At 47.0% G+C, this 22,126-nt stretch overlaps 1 protein-coding gene across 2 annotated transcripts; it reads left to right on the top strand.

Annotated features, from left to right (window-relative positions):
* The first annotated feature begins 2,283 nt into the window (after positions 1 to 2,283).
* On the top strand, positions 2,284 to 10,497 carry LOC135967431 (uncharacterized). Of its 2 annotated transcripts, none has more exons than XM_065530493.2 (2): positions 2,284 to 4,174; positions 7,540 to 10,497. In XM_065530493.2, the coding sequence occupies exons 1-2, from the start codon at positions 3,226 to 3,228 to the stop codon at positions 8,361 to 8,363; spliced, it is 1,773 nt and encodes a 590-aa protein (XP_065386565.1). In that variant the 5' UTR covers positions 2,284 to 3,225; the 3' UTR covers positions 8,364 to 10,497. The 2 variants fall into 2 exon arrangements, with proteins under 2 accessions (XP_065386565.1, XP_073873539.1); XM_074017438.1 differs by lacking the exon at positions 7,540 to 10,497 and adding an exon at positions 5,784 to 6,075.
* The last annotated feature ends 11,629 nt before the right edge of the window (positions 10,498 to 22,126 follow it).

Here is a 22,126-nt window from a genome sequence, read left to right as displayed (position 1 = left end):
GAATTGAGGTATGCTTCTGTCTTAGTCTGTTTATGCTGCTGTAACAAAATACCACAGAATAAGTGATTTATAGACAAAAGAAATTTAGTTCTGGAGGCTGAGAAGTCCAAGGTTAAGGTATGGTTGTCATGTGTGTCCGTGTCCCTGTGAAGAGACCACCAAACAGGCTTTGTGTGAGCAACATGGCTGTTTATTTACCTGGGCGCAGGCAGGCTGAGTCTGAAAAGAGAGTCAGCGAAGGGAGATAAGGGTGGGGCCGTTTTATAGATTTGGGTAGGTAAAGAAAAATTACAGTCAAATGGAGGGTTGTTCTCTGGAGGGCCAGAGTGGGAGTCACAAGGTGCTCAGTGGGGGAGCTTTTTGAGCCACGATGAGCCAGGAAAAGGACTTTTGAAAGAAATCAGGCACATTCCTCAGCCCTGGGCTCAACACAAACAGGCCCAGTACAAACACCATATATCTCTCAACTTCCTGAGCCCAGTACAAACACTATATATCTCTCAACTTCCTGAGCCCAGTACAAACACCATATATCTCTCAACTTCCTGAGCCCAGTACAAACACCATATATCTCTCAACTTCCTGAGCCCAGTACAAACACCATATATCTCTCAACTTCCTGAGCCCAGTACAAACACATCCCACCATATATCTCTCAATTTCCTGACAAACACCACCTGGAAAATCCCCGATAAGGACACAGCGTTTGAGGTTTTACTGAAAGCGCGGGAACCAATAGAAAAACTACTAAATGTATAACTTAAAATGTAAACCAATTGTAATGCTGTAACCAAAAGAATTCCCTTATTCCTCTGTAACTTCACATATCCTATTTACATCGGGCTATAAAAAGCAAGCACTCGCATTGTTCGGGGCCCTCTTGTATGCTGTGGAATGGAGGGACCAAGTTCGAACTTGCAGTAAAAGATCCTTGCCGCTTGGCTTTGACTCTGGACTCTGGTGGTCTTCTTTGGGGAAAAAATGGTCTGGGCATAACACTTTCACATAGTAATGTCATCACTTAAGGCAAGGACTGGCCATTTTCACTTCTTTTGTGATGGAATGTCATTGGTTAAGGTGGGGTAAGGCATTTTCACTTCTTTTGTGATTCTTCAGTTACTTCAGGCCATCTGGGCGGACGTGCAAGTTACAGGGGATGCGATAGCTTGGCTTGGGCTCAGAGACCTGACACTGGCATATTCAGTGTCTAGTGAGGGCCGGCTATTTGGTTCATAGATGGTACCTTCTGAGACAGCCAAGGAGAAAGGGCTCCCCAGAGAACCTCCAACCAGCCTGTGCACTGGGAGGAATCCACATTGGGGTGGAGCCTCAGAAAGTTCACACCTTTTGCAGCAGGGAGGAGCCTGGCCTCTTCTGTTCCGGGTTGGTAACTTACTGGGCTTCAGTCTGTGAGGCAGGAAACCTGCTGAAAGGAATGAGGCACATCCCCCATATATCTCCCAACTTCCTGAGCCCAGCACAAACACATTCCTCCATATTTCTTTCAAACTTCAGAAAAATATCACCTGGGAGATCTCCGATAAGGAATGCTAAATGTATAATGTTAATCAACTGTAATGCTGTAACCGAGAGAATTACCTTGTTCCCTGTAACTTTATATATCTTGTTTACATCGGGCTATAAAAAGCAAGCACTCGCATTGTTCTAGGCCCTCTTGTATGCTGTGGAATGGAGGGACCAAGTTCGAACTTGTAGTAAAGATCCTTGCCGCTTGGCTTTGACTCTGCACTCTGGTGGTCTTCTTTGGGGAACAAACGGTCTGGGCATAACACTGCTAGCAGGACTCTCACTGTACTGAAAGCCCGTTTCCCTTTTTTTCTCTTTTTGCCCAATAAATTCCATTTTGCTTACCCTTCTATGTGTCTATGAGCCTAATCTTTCCTGGTTAGGTGACAAGAACTCTAAGGAGAAAGTCCTACAACACTTCTACCTGTGTCCTCACATGGTAGAAGGGGCTAGACAGCTCTCTAGGATCTCTTTTATTTATTTATTTATTATTATTATTATTAAATTTTTTTTTATACAGTCTCACTCTGTTACCCAGGCTGGAATACAGTGGCACGACCTCGACTCACTACACCCTCTGCCTCTAGAGTTCAAGTGATTCTTTTGTCTCAGCCTCCAGAGCAGGTGGGATTACAGGTGTGCCCCACCACGCCTGGCTAATTTTTTTGTATTTTTAGTAGAGACGGCATTTTGCCATGTTGGCCAGGTGAAAGGACACAAAGATAGATGTGTACCCGCCCCCCATCTGCTACACCCTTGTTCTGCTCTCTAATCTTTGCACATACCAGAGATTTCGTAAGTTCTGTGAGTACCTGGTTTTCTGCACGTACCAGAGATTTTGTTTTGCACATACCAGAGATTTTGTAAGTTCTGAGGCAAGGTCACAAGACGTGTTTAAGTAAGATAAACTCTTGCTGCCATAAACCTGCTCTCCCGCCTCAAAGTTTGAACCAAAATATCAGAAATGGCAGGAACCAATCATAGCTAGCCAAATCGCCTTGTTCAAACACTAGCCAATCATATATCTGATTTGTATAATAACTCTATGCCCACTTTTCTTAGACTATATAACATTGTTCGGAGCTGAGTGGGGGAGCTCTCCTGCCCGTCTCGTTTCACGAGCGAGGGAGAGTTCCAGGTTCGAACCTGTAATAAAGATCCTTGCTGCTTAGCTTTGACTCTGGACTCTGGTGGTCTTCTTCGGGGAATAAACGGTCTGGGCATAACAAATGGGGGCTCGTCCGGGATTTCCCCCAAGCCCACCAGACCCCCAAGTCAACGGATCTTAATCTGTAGGTAAGCCGGCTTTGTCACTGCCTCTGTCTTTGTCTCTGTCTGTCTCCCTGAAATTTCGCGAAATCCGTAATCTGTAATCTGTATTGGTCTGTTCTGTAAGTGGCACGGTCTTGGCGGACGCGCTAGAAGACAGCCACTCGGGACTGGTGGGAGACGTTCCCCAGTGCCCATCTGGGGGCCTCCATCCTTGGTTGCCCCGTCTGACTCAGGTCGGAAGTCCAACACGCGCTCGCGAATGCTCATCGTTATTACTGTCTGTCCGTTATTGTTAAGTGTTAAGTGTAAGCCCAAAACGAAACATAAAACCTTTTCTTCCCCTTCCAGGACCGGACCTGTCGGATACTCCCCTCTGCTTCACACTCATTTTTCGTCCCCCCTTCTCTTTGTAGGAGCAGTCCAAAGATGGGCAACAACCAGAGCACGCCGCTCTCACTCCTTGTTACCAATTTTAAAGATGTGAAGGCTCGGGGGTGTAACTTAAGCGTAGAACTAAAGAAGGGAAAGCTAGTTACTTTCTGCCGTTCGGAGTGGCCCTCTTTCGGCGTAGGGTGGCCCTCCGAAGGAACTTTCTGTCTCTCTATTATTACTAAGGTAAAAACTAAGATTTTCCTGCCAGGGCAATCAGGACATCCTGATCAAATTCCTTATATTCTAGTGTGGCAGGATCTTGTGGAAAACCCACCACCCTGGATAACTCCATTCATCCCTGAGCCCTGCAAAGTCCTAGTAACGCGACCTACAAGACAAAAGACTCCCTCTGCTCCCTCGGCCCCTGTGCTGCCGGACAGCCAGGACCCCCTAACGTTAGAACCCACATTTCCCCCACCATATCCACACCTTATCCCGCAGGACCCAGTCCCCCAGGGTGGTGCTTCCGTAGAGGGAAACCGAGAAGTGGAAGCAGCCGAGAGCAAAAGTAACCTGGGGGGGCCGGCCGGCCGAACACGAGGCCGCGTACAGCGGGACCAAGCTTCCCGACTCCCTGACTCCACTGTAGCCCTGCCTCTCAGAGAAATAGGATCGCTCGATGATACCGGGCTCTCCCGTCTCATGTATTGGCCTTTTTCCACCAGTGATTTATACAATTGGAAGTCCCAAAATGCTCGGTTCTCAGATAATCCCAAAGATCTAACCTCGTTGTTAGACAGTGTCATGTGTACTCACCAGCCGACCTGGGATGACTGTCAACAGCTCCTCCGAATCCTGTTCACAACGGAGGAGCGGGAAAGAATCCAAGTTGAGGCCAGAAAACTGGTTCCAGGAGATGACGGCCAGCCAACTGCAAATCCTGACCTCATTAATGCGGCTTTCCCTTTGACCCGGCCCAGATGGGACTACAACACGGCAGAAGGTAGGGGACGACTGCTCATTTATCGCCAGACTCTAATGGCGGGTCTCCGGGCTGCAGCTCACAAGCCCACCAATTTGGCTAAAGTATATTCTGTGTTACAAGGTAAGACAGAAAGCCCCGCTGTGTATTTAGAGAGATTAATGGAAGCCTTCAGACAGTTTACCCCTATGGACCTGGAAGCACCGGAAAATCAGGCAGCGGTAGTAATGTCCTTTGTAAACCAGGCAACACCAGATATTAAAAGAAAACTCCAGAAATTAGAAGGTTTAGAGGGAAAACAGATTCAGGACCTCCTTCAGATGGCCCAGCGAGTTTATAATAATAGGGATACTCCAGAAGAAAAACAGTTCAAGGCAACCAAAGAAATGACCAAAGTCTTAGTAGCAGCTTTCCCCCAGGCAGGAAATGGCCAAAACAGAAAGCAGAAAAAGCAAGGCCCTAGGCAAGGATTAGAAAAAGATCAGTGTGCTTATTGCAAGGAACGTGGCCACTGGATTAAAGACTGCCCAAAGAAACGGAGACCAGCTAACCCTACCCCCGTATTCGTTACCCAGGACTCTGACTAGGGAGGACGGGGTTCGGACCCCCTCCCCGAACCCAGGGTAACTTTGCAAGTGGAGGGGTCCCCAGTTCGCTTCTTGGTCGATACTGGGGCGGAACGCTCAGTCCTAACCAAACCAATTGGAAAAATGTCTAAGAAAACATCCTGGGTGCACGGGGCCACAGGCATCAAAAAATACCCCTGGACAACCCAGAGGACTGTAGACTTAGGAACGGGAAAAGTCTCCCATTCCTTCCTAGTCATCCCAGAGAGCCCCTGCCCTCTACTAGGGAGGGACTTGCTGACAAAGATGGGGGCCCAAATCCACTTTGAGCCAGAAGGGCCCAAGATAACTGATTCCCAAAACAGGCCAATATCTATCCTGACTATCACCTTAGAAGATGAGTACCGACTCCATCAAGAGCAAAAGCCCCCCGATCAGGGAATTGACTCTTGGCTCCAGCGTTTCCCTGAAGCGTGGGCAGAAACTGGGGGCTTGGGGCTAGCTAAACATCGACCTGCCATATTTGTGGAAGTTAAGCCAGGGACGGACCCGGTTCGGGTTCGGCAATATCCTATGCCCCTGGAGGCAAGAGAAGGAATTACGCCCCATATCCGCCGACTCCTAGACCAGGGAGTCCTACGGGCTTGCCACCTCATCCTGGAATACTCCACTGTTACCTGTTCGTAAACCCAACAGTACGGACTACAGGCCAGTACAGGATTTAAGAGAAGTTAATAAAAGGGTCATGGACATGCATCCCACTGTGCCCAATCCATACACCCTTCTGAGTGCCTTACATCCCAAAAAACAGTGGTATACCGTTCTTGATCTAAAAGACGCTTTCTTCAGCCTTCCTCTGGCTCCCAAAAGTCAAGAACTCTTTGCATTTCAATGGACGGATCCTGACAGGGGCATCAACGGTCAGCTAACACGGACCAGACTGCCACAAGGGTTCAAGAACTCGCCAACCCTGTTCGATGAAGCCCTTCATGAAGATCTGGGTGAGTACCGGCGGCAACACCCTGAAATAACTCTTTTGCAATATGTTGATGATCTCTTAATAGCGGCCAGGTCCCCGGAAACTTGTGTTCAAGGGACTGAGGACCTCCTGAAGACTCTGGGGGAGCTAGGCTACCGAGCCTCAGCAACAAAGGCTCAGATCTGCAAGTCGGAGGTAACTTATCTGGGGTACCTATTAAAAGGGGGGCAACGCTGACTAACCAAAGCCCGAAAGGAAACAGTCCTACGCATCCCTAGACCCCAGTCAACACGGCAAGTGAGAGAATTCCTGGGGTCGGCAGGGTTCTGTAGGTTATGGATACCCGGATTTGCTGAGTTAGCCAAGCCCCTATACCAGGCAACAAAGGAACGGCAGCCTTTCAATTGGACGGAAGAGGCTGAGCTGGCCTTTCAGCAAATTAAAACTGCCTTGTTATCAGCCCCCGCGCTGGGGCTCCCTGATGTCTCCAAGCCCTTCCACTTATACGTGGATGAAAGTAAGGGTGTTGCAAAAGCCGTGTTAACACAGTACCTAGGCCCCTGGCAGAGGCCAGTTGCCTATTTGTCAAAAAAATTAGATTCAGTGGCTGCTGGCTGGCCACCCTGCCTGCGGATAATCGCGGCGACCGCCCTAATGGTCCGAGACGCTGATAAACTTATCATGGGGCAAGAGTTGCGCGTTATAACCCTGCATGCCATTGAAGGCGTCCTCCGGCAGCCGCCAGACCGATGGATGAGTAACGCCCGGCTCACCCACTATCAAGGACTGCTGTTAAACCCCCTCAGAATAACTTTTCTGCCCCCAACCTCTTTAAACCCTGCTTCACTGCTGCCAAATCCAGACTTGGATGCCCCGTCCCATGAGTGCACTGAGATACTGGCTCAGGTGCATGGGGTGCGGGAGGACCTGCAAGATCGTCCGCTCCCCGACACAGAACTCACCTGGTTCACTGATGGCAGCAGCTATGTCCACCAAGGCCAGCGGTATGCAGGAGCGGCTGTAACGTCACAGACTGAGGTAATCTGGGCGGAACCCTTGCCTCCAGGGACATCGACCCAAAGAGCCGAACTGATAGCCCTTACACAGGCCCTCACCCTAGGGGCAGAGAAAAAACTAACAGTATACACGGATAGCCGCTATGCTTTCGCTACTGCGCACATACATGGGGCCATCTACAGAGAAAGGGGACTATTAACAGCCGAAGGCAAAGAAATAAAAAACAAGCAAGAGATCCTAGCTCTATTAACTGCTTTGTGGAAACCAAAGAAATTGGCTATCGTACATTGCCCTGGGCATCAGAAACCAACTACGCCAATTGCTCGAGGCAACTTCTTAGCCGACCAAACCGCAAGGAGCATAGCAAAAGCTCCCAGTCAGCATCTCGCGCTCCAGCTCCCCGATCCTGGCCCGCAAAATTTGCCACGTTTTCCCGACTATACCGAACAGGATCGCGAATGGATGAACACGCTTCCCCTAAAACAGGTTAAAAATGGGTGGTGGACTGATATAAATGACCAAACCATCCTACCAGAAAAATTAGGATGGCAGGTGTTGGAACACATCCACCGGACAACCCACCTGGGTGCCCGGCGAATGATGGACTTAATCAGGCACGCCAAGTTTAGAATCAGGCGCATAGCTGAACTGGCCAGCGATGTCACAACATTGCAAAGCCTGCCAACTAAACAACGCTTGCCCCCAAACCCAGACCACCGCAGGAATTAGGTGTAGAGGAACTAGGCCTGGTATCTATTGGGAAATAGACTTTACTGAGATAAAGCCTGGAAAATATAGGTATCAGTACTTACTTGTCTTTATAGATACTTTTTCAGGATGGACAGAAGCATTCCCAACTAAGAGAGAAAATGCTCAGGTTGTAGCAAAGAAAATTTTGGAAGAAATCCTCCCCAGGTATGGCTTTCCCATCCAAATAGGGTCAGACAATGGACCAGCCTTCATTGCTAAGGTAAGTCAGGATTTGGCTTCCATTCTGGGGGCAAATTGGAAATTACATTGTGCTTATAGGCCCCAAAGCTCAGGACAGGTAGAAAGGATGAATCGGACTCTGAAGGAGACCTTAACTAAATTGACCATGGAGACTGGAGCTAATTGGGTATTACTTCTCCCCTACGCTCTGTTCCGGGCCCGAAATACCCCTTACAGACTAGGCCTCACACCATATGAAATCATGTATGGCAGACCCCCACCCCTGGTCCCCAGTTTAAAAGATGACTTACTCAAACCTGAAACTGAAAATGTCTCTGAGCTCCTGTTCTCCTTACAAGCCTTACAGAAAATTCACCAGGAAATTTGGCCCAGACTACGAGAACTGTACGAGGCAGGACCTCCACCGATGCCTCATCCGTTCCAGCCGGGAGACTGGGTCCTAGTCAAGCGCCACCGGCAAGAAACTCTTCAACCCAGGTGGAAAGGACCACTGCAAGTACTCCTGACTACTCCCACTGCTCTCAAAGTAGAAGGCATCACTTCGTGGATCCACTACACACACGTCAAACCAGTGAACCCAACATCCGACCTTCTCGAGCCGTCTGGAGCACCGGTTACATGGACTGTAGACAAAGCTAAGAACAATCCCTTAAAGCTAACCCTGCGCCGTCATCCCCATAGCCGTAACCATGTCTAGCTTACCTATGCTTTTATGCCTTATGCATCTGACTCTCCTCACTGCTGCGCCGTCTAATCCCTATGTCTGGAGGTTCTGGGTCTATGAGAACAAAACTCACCCCGGGGAAACCCCCCAAGCGGGTAAACTGCTAGCTAGCACAGACTGCCCCCCCTCAGGGTGTAATACTATAGTTTACCTCAATTTCACTAGGTTCCAGATTGCCCAACCAGCAATACCCATGATCTGTTTTGAATATGATCAAACTGAATATAATTGTAAAAATTATTGGTGGCACCAGAGTGCAGGTTGCCCATATAGCTACTGTAAGACGCACTCTGTCCGATACTGGAGAGAACGACAAGGGTGGTATTTTTACAAAACTGAGTCTCCCGTCACTTACACTTGGATAATTAGAGACCCATGGGACTCTCGGTGGACAACCCCACAACATGGGGGAGTATATTACTCATCAACTAGTACCTGGCCCAGTAGCCATTTATATCTGTGGAGAAGTCTAGTCCAGATTCAACCCTTAATCCACACACAAATCCACAGGCAAGAAACCAAGCTATCACAAGACTTGCAGCCCTTCTCCTGGCTAACTCTATTACGGGAAGGGCTAGCATTCGCCAACCTCACTGGTTTAGGCGACCTGTCCTCTTGCTTTATGTGTGCAACCCTAGGAAGACCACCATTAACGGCTGTTCCTCTATCCTCCCCTCCCACAAACTATACAGGTTTTAACTCATCGATAGTCACGATACCCGATGTGGCCCTGTACCGTGACCCATACCAAGAGAAATACCCCTATTGTTATTCGGCATTTAGCAACAGCCTCTGCAACCAATCGGCTACATACCCTAATAGTCCCATATATGCTCCCCCTGGTGTGTTCTTCTGGTGTAATATGACTCTGTTAAAAACTCTGTCCAAAAGCATCTCTGACGGACAGTTGTGTATCCCTGTTACCCTAGTTCCCCCACTGACACTGCTAACCCCGGCAGAGTTCATAGGCTGGGCAGGGACCGCCCCAACTAAAACTGCGCGACATAGACGAGCAGTTTTTCTACCACTAATTGCCGGAATATCCTTAACCACCTCTGTCGTCGCAGCGGGGTTAGCAGGAGGGGCCCTACAACACTCCATGATAGAAAACGACAAGCTGTTACAACAATTCTCTGTTGCTATGGAAGACTCCGCCTATTCCCTAGCCTCCCTTCAGCGGCAGCTCACCTCCCTAGCACAGGTCACCCTTCAAAACCGCAGAGCCTTAGACTTACTCACGGCTGAGAAAGGAGGTACCTGTATGTTCCTCAAAGAAGAATGCTGTTTCTATATAAATGAGTCAGGGTTAGTTGAGGAAAGAGTCCAACGCCTACACGAACTAAGCTTAGAAAAGAAAAAGCAACAATTCACTACAGCCGCTAACAATTGGTGGAGCTCTTCAATGTTTTCCCTTCTGGCACCCCTTTTAGGCCCCCTAATGTCTTTACTACTTCTATTCACTATAGGCCCCTGTGTGGTAAATAAAATTTTACAATTTGTCAGAGAAAGGTTTGATACCATCCAACTAATGGTCCTCCGTAGCCATCACCAGCCTCTCCTGCACCCAGAAAGTGAGGCTATATTATAAGACTCTGGAAATCCAAGATTGGACATCCAGTTACTTATGAGAAGGGGGAAATGAAAGGACACAAAGATAGATGTGTACCCGCCCCCCACCCACTACACCCTTGTTCTGCTCTCTAATCTTTGCACATACCAGAGATTTCGTAAGTTCTGTGAGTACCTGGTTTTCTGCACGTACCAGAGATTTTGTTTTGCACATACCAGAGATTTTGTAAGTTCTGAGGCAAGGTCACAAGACGTGTTTAAGTAAGATAAACTCTTGCTGCCATAAACCTGCTCTCCCGCCTCAAAGTTTGAACCAAAATATCAGAAATGGCAGGAACCAATCATAGTTAGCCAAATCGCCTTGTTCAAACACTAGCCATTCATATATCTGATTTGTATAATAACTCTATGCCCACTTTTCTTAGACTATATAACATTGTTCGGAGCTGAGTGGGGGAGCTCTCCTGCCCGTCTCGTTTCACGAGCGAGGGAGAGTTCCAGGTTCGAACCTGTAATAAAGATCCTTGCTGCTTAGCTTTGACTCTGGACTCTGGTGGTCTTCTTCGGGGAATAAACGGTCTGGGCATAACACAGGCTGGTCTTGGACTCCTGATCTCAGGTAATCCATCCGCCTTGGCCTCCCAAACTGCTGGGATTACAGGCATGAGCCACTGTGCCCGGCCTATTTATTTACTTTTCTAGTTTTAATTTTTTTCCTTTTTTGGAAAGAAGCTTCCCTAGTCAGATAAGGAAATTCCAGAAAGCGTTCTTCCCAGTTCTTTGGGAAAGAAATGTTGGGGACCACTGGTCTAAGGTGTCAAGCTTACATAGCTAGAAAGATTATTATAGAAATAAGAAACAATGTCCTGGCACAGTGGCTCATGGTTGTAATCCCAGCATTTTGGGAAGTCAAGGCAAGCAGATCACTTGAATTCCGGAGTTTGAGACCAGCCTGATCAATATGATGAAACACTGTCTCTACTAAAAATACAAAAATTAGCTGGACATGGTGGCATGCACCTGTAATCCCAGCTACTCAGGAGGCTGAGACAGGAGAATCACTTGAACCCAGGAGGCGGAGGTTGTAGTGAGCTGAGATCGTGCCATTGCATTCCAGCCTGGGCGACAAGAGCGAAACTCCGTCTCAAAAACAAAAAAAGAAAGAAATAGGGAACAATGGAGGGAAAAGCAAATGTATGAGAGAGAAATAGTAACTTTCAGGCCAGGCATGTTGGCTCAAGCCGGTAATCCTAACACTTTGGGAGGCCGAGGTGGGCAGATCACTTGAGGTCAGGAGTTCGAGTCCAGCCTGGCCAACATGGTGAAATCCCATCTCTACTAAAAATACAAAAAAAAAAAAAAAAAAAAAAAAAAAAAAAAAGCTGGGTGTGGTGTCAGGCACCTGTAATTCCAGCTACTTGGGAGGCTGAGGCAGAAGAATTGCTTGAACCTGGGAGGTGAAGGTTGCAGTGAGCCAAGATCTTGCCACTGTACTCGAGCCTGGGTGACGGAGCAACTCTGTCTCAAAAAGAAAAAAAGAAATAGTAACTTTCAGAGTAATCTTCTAAGATATTTTTATTTTTATAGAAATTTGTATTTTCCCCAATTAAGAATTTGAGGGTTAGAGAGACAGGGTAATGGAGGAAGGACAGAGAGACCTTGGTTCTGAGGCTTATTGCTGAAGCCTTTCAATTTTCTTTAATTCAAAGCAACCAGCACGCCACAGCAACATCTTTTGAGGCATTGTTTTCTGAGGTCAGCGTCATAACTCTATGAAACCAAGCCCATCACTGAATCATTCTCAGCCTCAAATTCTTAACTGGGCAAAATACAAATTTCTATAAAAATAAAAATATCTTAGAAGATTACTCTGAAAGTTACTATTTCTCTTCCATACATTTGCTTCTCCTTCCATTGTTCCCTATTTCTATAACATTGCCACCATCTTTCTAGCTATATAAGATGGAAACCTTACACCAGTGGTCTGCAACCTTTTTGGCACCAGGAACCGGTTTCCTGGAAGACACTTTTTCCATGGACAGGGCCAGTGGGGATAGTTTTAGGATGAGTCAAACACATTCCATTTATTGTGGACTTTATTTCTATTATTATACATTGTAATATATAATGAAATAATTATACAACTCACCATAATGCAGAATCAGTTGGAGCCCTGAGCTTGTTTTCCTGCAACTAGTCAGTCCCATCTGGGGGTGATGTAAGATAGTAACAGATCATTAGGAATTAGATTCTCATAAGAAGAGTGAAACCCGGATCCCGCCCATGCACAGTTTACAATAGGGTTTACACTCCTACAAATCTAATGCTGACACTGATCTGACAGGAGGCAGAGCTCAGGCAGTAGTGCTCACTCACCCACCACTCACCTCCTGCTGTGTGGCCCAGTTCCTAACAGGCCATAGACCAGTAACAATCCATGGTCCGGGGGGTTGGGGAACCCTGCCTTAGACCTAGCCTTCTTCCTTGAGTCTCATGTTTCCTTTTCTTCTCTACTTCTCTCATGAATCCCCTTCTCTATTCTTAAACCGTTATTGCCTCTGACTGGACTATCGTACTTGTTTTCTGAAGTATTTCCATTTCTAGTCTGTCTCCCTAGGCCCACTTAGATTTACCCCACAAACACATGGTTCTGTTCATATCGTTGTCTATATTAGTTATCTATCGCAATGTAACAAATTATTCCAAAACTTGGCAGCTTACAAACATAAATATTTATTATCTCACACATTTTCTGTGGGTTGGGAATTTGGGAGCAGCTAAGCTACGTCGTTGTAGCTCAGGGTCTCTATGAGATGGTAGTCATGACATTGGCAGGACTATAGTTACCTAAAGGTTCAACTGGAGCTAACGGGCCTGCTTCCCAAGTAACTCACTCACATACCTGGCAGGTTAGTGCTGGTTATTCACAAGAGGCCTTTTCACATTTACCTCCCCATAGCCCTGTCTGAGTGTCTCATAACATAGAGCTAGCTTCCTTCAGGGTGAATGATCTAACAGAGTGCAACAGAAGAAATGTTTAAAAAAAATTTTTTAAAGAGATAGGGTTTCTCTAAGTTGTCCAGGCTGGACTTGAATCCTAGGTTCAAGCAATCTTCCCACCTCAACCTCCCACGTAGCTGGGTTTACAGGCATGTGCCACCATGCCCAGTTTAAGAATAATCTTTTGGCCGGGCACAGTGGCTCACGCCTATAATCTCAAAACTTTGGGAGGACAAGGGGGGTGGATCACGAAGTTAAGACATCGAGACCATCCTGGCCAACATGGTGAAACCCTGTCCCTGCTAAAACTATGAAAATTAGCTGGGTGTGGTGGTGCACGCCTGCTAGTCCTGGCTACTTGGGAGTCTGAGGTAGGAGAATCGCTTCAACCCCAGAGGCGGAGCTTGCAGTGAGCCGAGGTGGCGCCACTGCACTCCAGACTAGCGACAGAGTGAGACTCCGTCTCAAAAAGAAAAACTAAAGATTTTTTTTTTGTTTTTTGAGATGAAGTCTTGCAATGTCACCCAGGCTGGAGTACAGTGGCGCCATCTCGGCTCACTGCAAGCTCCGCCTTCCAGGTTCACACCATTCTCCTGCCTCAGCCTCCCCAGTAGCTGGGACTACAGGCACCCACCACCACGCCCGGCTAATTTTTTTGTATTTTTAGTAGAAACGGGGTCTCACTGCGTTAGCCAGGATGGTCTCGATCTCCTGACCTCGTGATCCGCCAGTCTCGGCCTCCCAACATGCTGGGATTACAGGCATGAGCCACCGCGCCCAGCCTTAAATAGATTTATTAATTAAGGTCAGAGCACAGATATACATGAGCAAAATGACTGTAAGATTATTCATTGTTGCCTTATTTGTAGTAGCAAAAGACTACAAATAACCAAAATGTATTTCAAGAATAGAAGAATTAGGATACTCTTTATATGTTAATATATGAGGAAGTCTAAGATATGTGGTGAAGTAGGAAACCTGAAGTATAGACTATAGAACAGTGTGTGTAGTATGTATGCTATCACTGTGTGCCAAAAATTGTGTGTGCCTTTGTTTCTGTGTGTGTGTGTATCTGGAATACCAAAAAAATCTGCTAACATAATTACGGTTGTCTCCAGGAAAGAGCTCTACATGGCTGGGGAAGAGGGAAGGGAAAATTCTCTTTTAGTGTATAAAATCTGTACATTATAAATATTTAATACTATTTTCATAAATAGAAACAACAATAATATAAATAACAAATGTATAATTTATTATATCTTTTAAATTATGTGCCTTATAAAGTTATTACCTATTCAGAAATATTATTATTATTTTATTTTATTTTTTTGAGACAGAGCCTTGCCCTGTCACCAGGCTGGAGTGCAGTGGCGTGATCTCGGCTCATTGCAACCTCTAACTCCCTGGTTCAAGTGATTCTCCTGCCTCAGCCTCCCGAGTAGCTGGAATTACAGGCACACGCCACCATGCCCAGCTAATTTTTGTATTTTTAGTACAGACGGGGTTTCGCCATGTTGGTCAGGATGGTCTCGATCTACTGACCTTGTGATCCACCCACCATGGCCTCCCAAAGTGCTGGGATTACAGGCGTGAGCCACCATGCCCGGCCTTATTATTTTTTTTTTTAAATTCTTTTTGAGATAGGGTCTCTCTCTGTCACCCAGGCTGGAGTGCAGTGGTGCAGTCTAGGCTCTGTCACTCAAACTCAAGCCATCCTTCCACTTCAGCCTCCTGAGTAGTTGGGACTACAGGCATGCACCACCACACCAGACAAATTTTCTTTTTCTTTTTCTTTTTTTTTTTTTACCAGGCAAATTTTCTGTATTTTTAGTAGAAAAATACTAAATGCCATGCTGCCCAAGCTGGTAAAAATAATTGTTAAAAATCTAGACCAATTCTACCCTCAGAGAAAAAGAAACTGAAGCCAGAGAAGTAGAATAAAATAAATGATTTATCTATAGGAAAGATTTAGACAGTAGGGGAAACTAACTGGAAATACAACTTGGATAGCCAACACTGAAATGGTGGGATACACACATGACCTCAGTCCCAGGGAGACTCCCAGGTACCTATAGCCTTATTACAAGAAAGAAGGCCTTTGGGCAGTGGCAGAATTAAACAAACTGAAAGAATTTTACATGTGGAATTGCATAAACTGGGAGCTGGATGGATTTTAGAGATATGAAAGATCAGAAATCACAGTACAGATCAGAGATCACGAACGCCAGATGCCTGTGAGTTGTGTTTGACTTGAATACTGCATACTGTTGTTATTTATTTATTTATTTATTTAGAGATGCAGTCTCGCTCTGTCGCCCAGGCTGGGGTGCAGTGGCATGATCTCGGCTCACTGCAACCTCCACCTCCCAGGTTCAAGTGATTCTTTTACCTCAGCCTCCAGAATAGCTGTGGTTACAGGTATACACCGCCACACCTGGCTAATTTTTGTATTTTTAGTAGAGACGGGTCTTGCCACGTTGGCCAGGCTGGTCTCAAACTCCTGACCTGAGGTGATCCACCCACCTCAGCCTCCCTCCAAAGGTGCTGGGATTATGGGTGTGAGCCACTGTGCCCCGCCTATTGTTTTAATTTTTTTTAGAGACACAGCCTCACTATGTTTCTCAGACTAGCCTGGAAGGAAATACCGTGTTTAAATGTTGTATAAGTTAATTGCCAACATTTTAAGATCAAGAGATTTCACACTTAAACAAATTGGCTATCTGGCTTCTTTTGAAATTCCTATTTTTTATTTTTATTTTGTTATTTTTTTAGACCTCTATGGTTTAACTCTGGAATCTTTTGAAATTATGAAAACTCTGGTAGATGAGGCCCACATTCTCACATGGCACCATCACAGCTGCCCCCATTAGAGAGGATAGAGTACTCGCCAGTTTGCCACAGTTCCCACCAGCCAGTGTTTCTCATTTTCATCACCTGCAGAGCCCATATAAGTATCTCAGGTGAGGAAGCCGGTTCAGAGGCCAACTGTAAGAGCTAGTGGCCCCTTTTCCTACTCCCCAGTTTTTAATATTTTCTTCAATAAGCAGAGTTGGGAACTCAAGAGCCAGATAACACTCCATAATGATCTTGGTTTGACCCACTACTCAGTATTCCTGATTCTAAATTCCACACCACTACCCCAACCTAGTGGTCAGGTCCAATAACCATAATCAGGAAACCTTAGGGGTTTTTCCCCCAGGAATTATAGAAAGCTCATACAGAATTTCAGGGACTATTCTTATCCCAGGACCTTGGAGTCTTTCCACTTCCTTGCTGCTATTCCTAGTGCCAGGACTACGACACTCCCATCTTTTGCCAAATTTGCCACAGACCTAGAAGCTGCCTTTGCCATGACCTTATCCCAAGAAGGGCAGCTGCTAATATGATTATGGTTGCTTCCAGGAAGGGGCGTTACATGGAGGCTAAGACCCAAATGACTGCCATGTTGTTGTGACTGCTGCTGATGCTCACCATGAATTATTCTTTCCCCAGTGATCCCTGTAATTCCCACCTCTGAAGCTGCTGCTCCCAAGTGGTACTCGTCACTGTGACAATGAACCACCTCCCTTGGTTACAGCCATTCTGATCCTGCCTTTGCCCACTGCTGCCCGGGAACCTGTGTGGTCACCAGTCCTGAAGCCAATGCTACTAAATCTCTAGATAATATGTTAGACCAGTTCTACCTGAAACATGACCTCATTCTCTCAAGTGAGGGCACCCCCTGTTGAGGAATTTGGGTGAAGTATTTCAGGACCTCAGAAGACTTTAGGTTGCAAGAGAATCCAACTCAAACTAGTTTAAGATTAACACAAAAAGGCCGGGAACGTAATCCCAGCACTTTGGGAGGCCGAGGCGGGTGAATCACGAGGTCAGGAGATCAAGACCATCCTGGCTAACACAGTGAAACCCCGTCTCTACTAAAAAATACAAAAAATTAGCCGGGCGTGGTGGTGGGCGCCTGTAGTCCCAGCTTCTTGGGAGGCTGAGGCAGGAGAATGGAGTGAACCCGGGAGGCGGAGCTTGCAGTGAGCCGAGATTGCGCCACAGCACTCCAGCCTGGGCGACAGAGCAAGACTCCATCTCAAAAATAAATAAATAAAAACATAAAAAGTTACTAGTGAAGGAGTTAAGAATATACCACCCCAAAGTAGTGGCATACTATTTTGAGTTAAAGGCACTTGTGTGGTAGGAGTTTTTTGTTTGTTTGTTTTCTTTTTTGAGACAGAGTCTCGCTTTGTCGCCCAGGCTGGAGTGCAGTGGCACACTGCAACCTCCACCTCCCTGGTTCAAGCAATTCTCCTGCCTCAGCCTCCTGAGTAGCTGGGATTACAGGCGCCCGCCACCACGCCCAGCTAATTTTTGTATTTTTAGTAGAGACGGGGTTTCACTAAGTTGGTCAGGCTGGTCTTGAACCCCTGACCTTGTGATCCACCCACCTTGGCCTCCCAAAGTGCTGGGATTACAGGCGTGAGCCACCACGCCCGGCCAAGAGTTATTAAGAAATTATTTTAGGCGGGGGTGGGGGGGGGAAGGGGTCCCTGGGGAGTTTGTGGTTTTTAAAGCCTCTCTGGAAAAGTTTCTTGTAAAGCTCGGGCTCTTAGAGCCAGGCTGGCAACCTTTGATATGCAAATGCAGGCCGTTAGAAACTGGGTCCACCTAATATAGCAATTCCTGCGGACTTCTTGCCCTTGCCCCACATGTTCCTGGCAACATGGCCTCCCCACATATTTCCACATGTGTAGAACATCCAGAGTGCCCTGCATTTGCATATTAAAAGGCTAGGATGAGAGGGCCAGCTTTTTCCGAGGGCTACATGAATGACATGCCTGGTCAAACCAATCCCCTGAGCCCTATGCAAATCAGATATCGCCTTCTCCAGCCTCTGCATATATACCTGGCTGGTATCCGCGGCAGGTGGGGACCTCGTCTTTCGGCTTTGGAGCCAGCCTCCCTCTGTCTCTCTACTGGGGAGCTTCTTCCCTCTATCTCCTCCCTTCCTTCTTGCTTAATAAACTCTCCGCTCCTTAAAACCACTCCACTTGTGTCCATGTTGTTTTATCTAAACCGGCATGAGGACCAACAACCCCGGTGTTCCTCCACTCATCTGAGCCATATCACTTGGAAAACGGCAGGTGCAAAGAGTTCACTCTGACTTTTCTTCTGTTTCTTAAAAGCAGGAGATGAAATTCCCATGTAAAAGGTGTCCTCCCTATACCCAGAAGGAAAACATCATTCTTCTCATCAAGGACAGGAAGTTGAGGCTGAGGGAAATCTGTACAAACCAACCTTGTTAAACTAACTCTTATCTTCCTAGTCACTCCTCCACTCAATTAACTACCCTATCCTCGTGTGCTTTGTGTCAGGCCTCCGAGTCCAAGCCAAGTCATCGCGTCCCCTGTGACTTGCACATATACACCCAGATGACCTGAAGTAACTGAAGAATCACAAAACAAGTGCAAATGCCCTGCCCCACCTTAACTGATGACATTCCACCACAAAAGAAGTGAAAATGGCCAGTCCTTGCCATAAGCGATGACATTATCTTGTGCCTGGCTCATCCTGTCTCAAAAAGCTCCCCCACTGAGCACCTTGTGCCCACTCCTGCCCGCCAGAGAACAACCTCCCTTTGACTGTAATTTTCCATTACCTATCCAAATCCTATAAAACGGCCCCACCCTTATCTCCCTTCGCTGACTCTCTTTTCGGACTCAGCCCGCCTGCACCCAGGTGAAATAAACAGCCATGTTGCTAACACAAAGCCTGTTTGGTGGTCTCTTCACACGGATGTGCATGACACTTTGCCTTGTCACATTTTCATAATTCACTACTCTTTATCCAATTCAGTTTATAAGTGTTCAATTGTAACTGCTTCTTTGGGTCTTCATTTCCTTATGAAGGATCGTATGCCACATAACACTTGTATGAAATTAATTTGTACGTTTTTCTCCTGTTGCTCTGTCTTATGTCAATTTAATTCTCAGGCCCAGCTGAAAAATCCTAACAGAGTAGAGGTAAAATTTTGCCTCTTTTACCTAATGGCAAATATAAGGAAGCACATGGCCTCAGCCCCAATACCTCCAAGTCACTGGACTTCTCTCTTCTCCATTTTCTGCCTTTGCTTTTTCAAACTCTTGCCTCTGTTCCTTCTGACTCTTCCACTGGCAGGAACAGTCTGTGTCTAGGACACATTATTAGGTCCTTAGAACAGATAAAGAGCTTCTTGGTTTATAGATAAAACCCCACAGAATTCTGATTGGCTCTATTTGAGACACTGGCTCATCCTTGGACTAACCACTATGGCCAGACTGGGAATGGTTCTGTGACTGGCAGCCACAGGAGGATCAAAAGTAGTAGGGAAGGTCAGTTCTATTAAACAATACTAGGCTGACAAAAACAACAGATATTCCCTACAATGATATACTGATAAAAACCAGAGCTCCAGCTGGGCGTGGTGGCTCATGCCTGTAATCCCAACAATTTGGGAGGCCAAGGCAGGAGGATAACTTGAACCCAGGAGTTCAAGACCAGCCTGGGCAATATGGCGAAACCTCTTCTCTACAAAAAATTAAAAAATTAGCTGGATGTGGTGGCAGTGTACCTGTAGTCCCAACTACTCAGGAGATTGAGATGGGAGGATCACCTGAGCTTGGGAGGTCTATGCTGTGTCACGTTCGTCTGTGTGAAGAGACCACCAAACAGGTTTTGTGTGAGCAATAAAACTTTTTAATCACCTGGGTGCAGGTGGGCTGAATCTGAAAAGAGAGTCAGCAAAGGGTGGTGGGATTATCATTAGCTGTTTTCTTTTTTTGTTTTTTGAGACAGAGTCTCACTCTGTTGCCCAGGCTAGAGTGCAATGGCACAATCTCAGCTCACTGCAACCTCTGCCTCCCGGGTTCAAGCGATTCTACTGCCTCAGCCTCCCAAGTAGCTGGGACTACAGGCATCTGCCACCACACCCAGCTAATTTTTGTATTTTCAGTAGAGATGGGGTTTCACCATATTGGCCAGGCTGGTCTCGAAGTCCCGACCTTGTGATCCGCCTGCTTCAGCCTCCCAAAGCGCTGGGATTACAGGCGTGAGCCACAGCGCCCAGCCTATCATTAGTTCTTATATGTTTGGGATAAGCGGTGGAGTTAGGAGCAATTTTTTGTGGGGAGGGGGTGGGTCTCACAAAGTACATTCTCAAGGGTGGGGAGAATATTACAAAGTATGTTATCACAAGGGCGGGGAAGGTGTATTGTCATAAGGTCAATTGATCAGCTAGGGTGGGGCAGGAACAGATCACAATGGTGGAATGTCATCTTTTGTGGTTCTTCAGTTGCTTCAGGCTATCTGGATGTATACATGCAGGTCACAGGGGATATAATGACTTAGCTTGACACGCTTCGGTGAGCCATGATTGTGCCAGTGCACTCCAGTCTCGGTGACAGAGCAAGACGCTATCTCAAACAAACAACAACAACAAAACAACCAGAAGGCCGGGCGCGGTGGCTCACGCCGGTAATCCCAGCACTTTGGGAGGCTGAGGCAGGCAGATCACAAGGTCGGGAGTTCAGAAGAAAGAATTTAACTGAGGAGCAATAAGGCAGAAAAAGAGACTGAGGCAAGTTTCAGAGCAGGAGTGGAAGTTTATTTAAAAGGCCTTTAGAATAGGAAAGAAAGGAAAGCACGCTCGGAAGAGTCCCAAGCCATCACTGAGTTCAACTGTGATATTGACCTTGATCCTAGGACTTTATAGGCTGGCTCCTTTCCCATGATTCTTCCCTTAGGGTGGGCTGCCTGCATGCGCAGTGCCCTCCTTATCATTGGGAAGTGAGCACAGCGCAGTATGTAGGCAGTTGCACGAATGCCCATCTGAGGCTTTCTTGCCTTTTCCGATAGAGTCCTCTTGGAAGGTCATACTCTCCGATTTTGTCTCTTAATGCATATGCCCAAGAAGTTGCTTCTCCCTGTCATCTGCATTCAACTAACACTTTAGTGCAACAGGTGTGGGCCATCAGGAAATGGCCTCTCCCCGGCACCGGCTGCCAATTTATCACTATTAGAGGCAATATGCATTCCTAGTGGGTGAGGGAAGAGCCCTCTCCTGCCCTGCTCATGCCTAACTACCTGTAACAAACCTTGCAAATATTAAGCCAGCCACCAAAAGACCATATAATTCCATTTATATTAAATGTCCAGATAAGTTAAATCTAGAGAGACAGAAAGTAGGTTCTTGGTTGGCTAGGGCTGGAGGAGGTGGGAGGATCAGGGGTGATAGCTAAAAGATACAAGTTTCTTCTTTGGAGTGGTAAAAGATGTTTTCAAATAGTGGTGATGGTTGCCCAAGTCTGTTAATATACTAAAAAGCATTGAACACTTCAAATGGGTGTATTATACGGCATGTGATTACAGCCTAATAAATAAATAGTATGTCCTGCTATATCCTTTAGGGCCTCTGAGAAATGGAGAGGGCTCCATCTGAAGCCAGACTGATTGAGTTCCGATCCTGCTTCCATTTTCCCCGCAGGTAACTCCTTCCTTAACAGCATCACGGGGTGATACTCTCTATCCGGAAAGGTCATTGTAATTTTTAAAAACATTAAAAACATACACCAGGGTTAATCATGTGCAGTGTGTGATACACAGACGCTCTGAAACACTACTGCACACACACACACACGCACATGGCGCCTCTGGGGAGGTTCTGAAAGAACCAGATCTGGAGGACTGATCGTGTCCCTGGTCTCGGCCCTCGCCCTCCTTGTTTCTTAGACTCTAAAGCAAGCAGGCAGCAGAGCAGTCCTTGAAATCCAGAGTCAAGAAAAAGCCCTGCACCCCTTGGTCCGAGAGCCGCAAGGAGCGGGGCCTAAGCGCCTGGCGAGGCCGCCCTACCCAGCAGAGGCAGTTGCTTTGTAACTCGGGGACCAGACACCCAGCCTCACTCGCTGCGGTTAACCGACAGCCGCAACGGTTCCCGCCCCGCCCAGGTCGGAGAACAATGCTGCACCCTGCCCGTAGAGCCTCGCGGTGCCGCGCCCTTGGGCGGGCCTGCCGGGAAATGTAGTTTCCGAAGCCCAGCCCTTGCCGCCCCGTGGCTCGCCGGCCGGGAGCTCCAAGCAACTACAAGTTCCATCACGCTCTGCGAGGCCTTGATCTCCAGGCTTTTGCAGGGAAGGGAGTGGGGC

This window comes from Macaca fascicularis, chromosome 15, assembly GCF_037993035.2.
Source record: "Macaca fascicularis isolate 582-1 chromosome 15, T2T-MFA8v1.1".
Classification (NCBI taxonomy): domain Eukaryota; kingdom Metazoa; phylum Chordata; class Mammalia; order Primates; family Cercopithecidae; genus Macaca; species Macaca fascicularis.
Note: the sequence above shows the minus strand (reverse complement) of the source record. Positions and strands in the feature narration are given on the sequence as shown.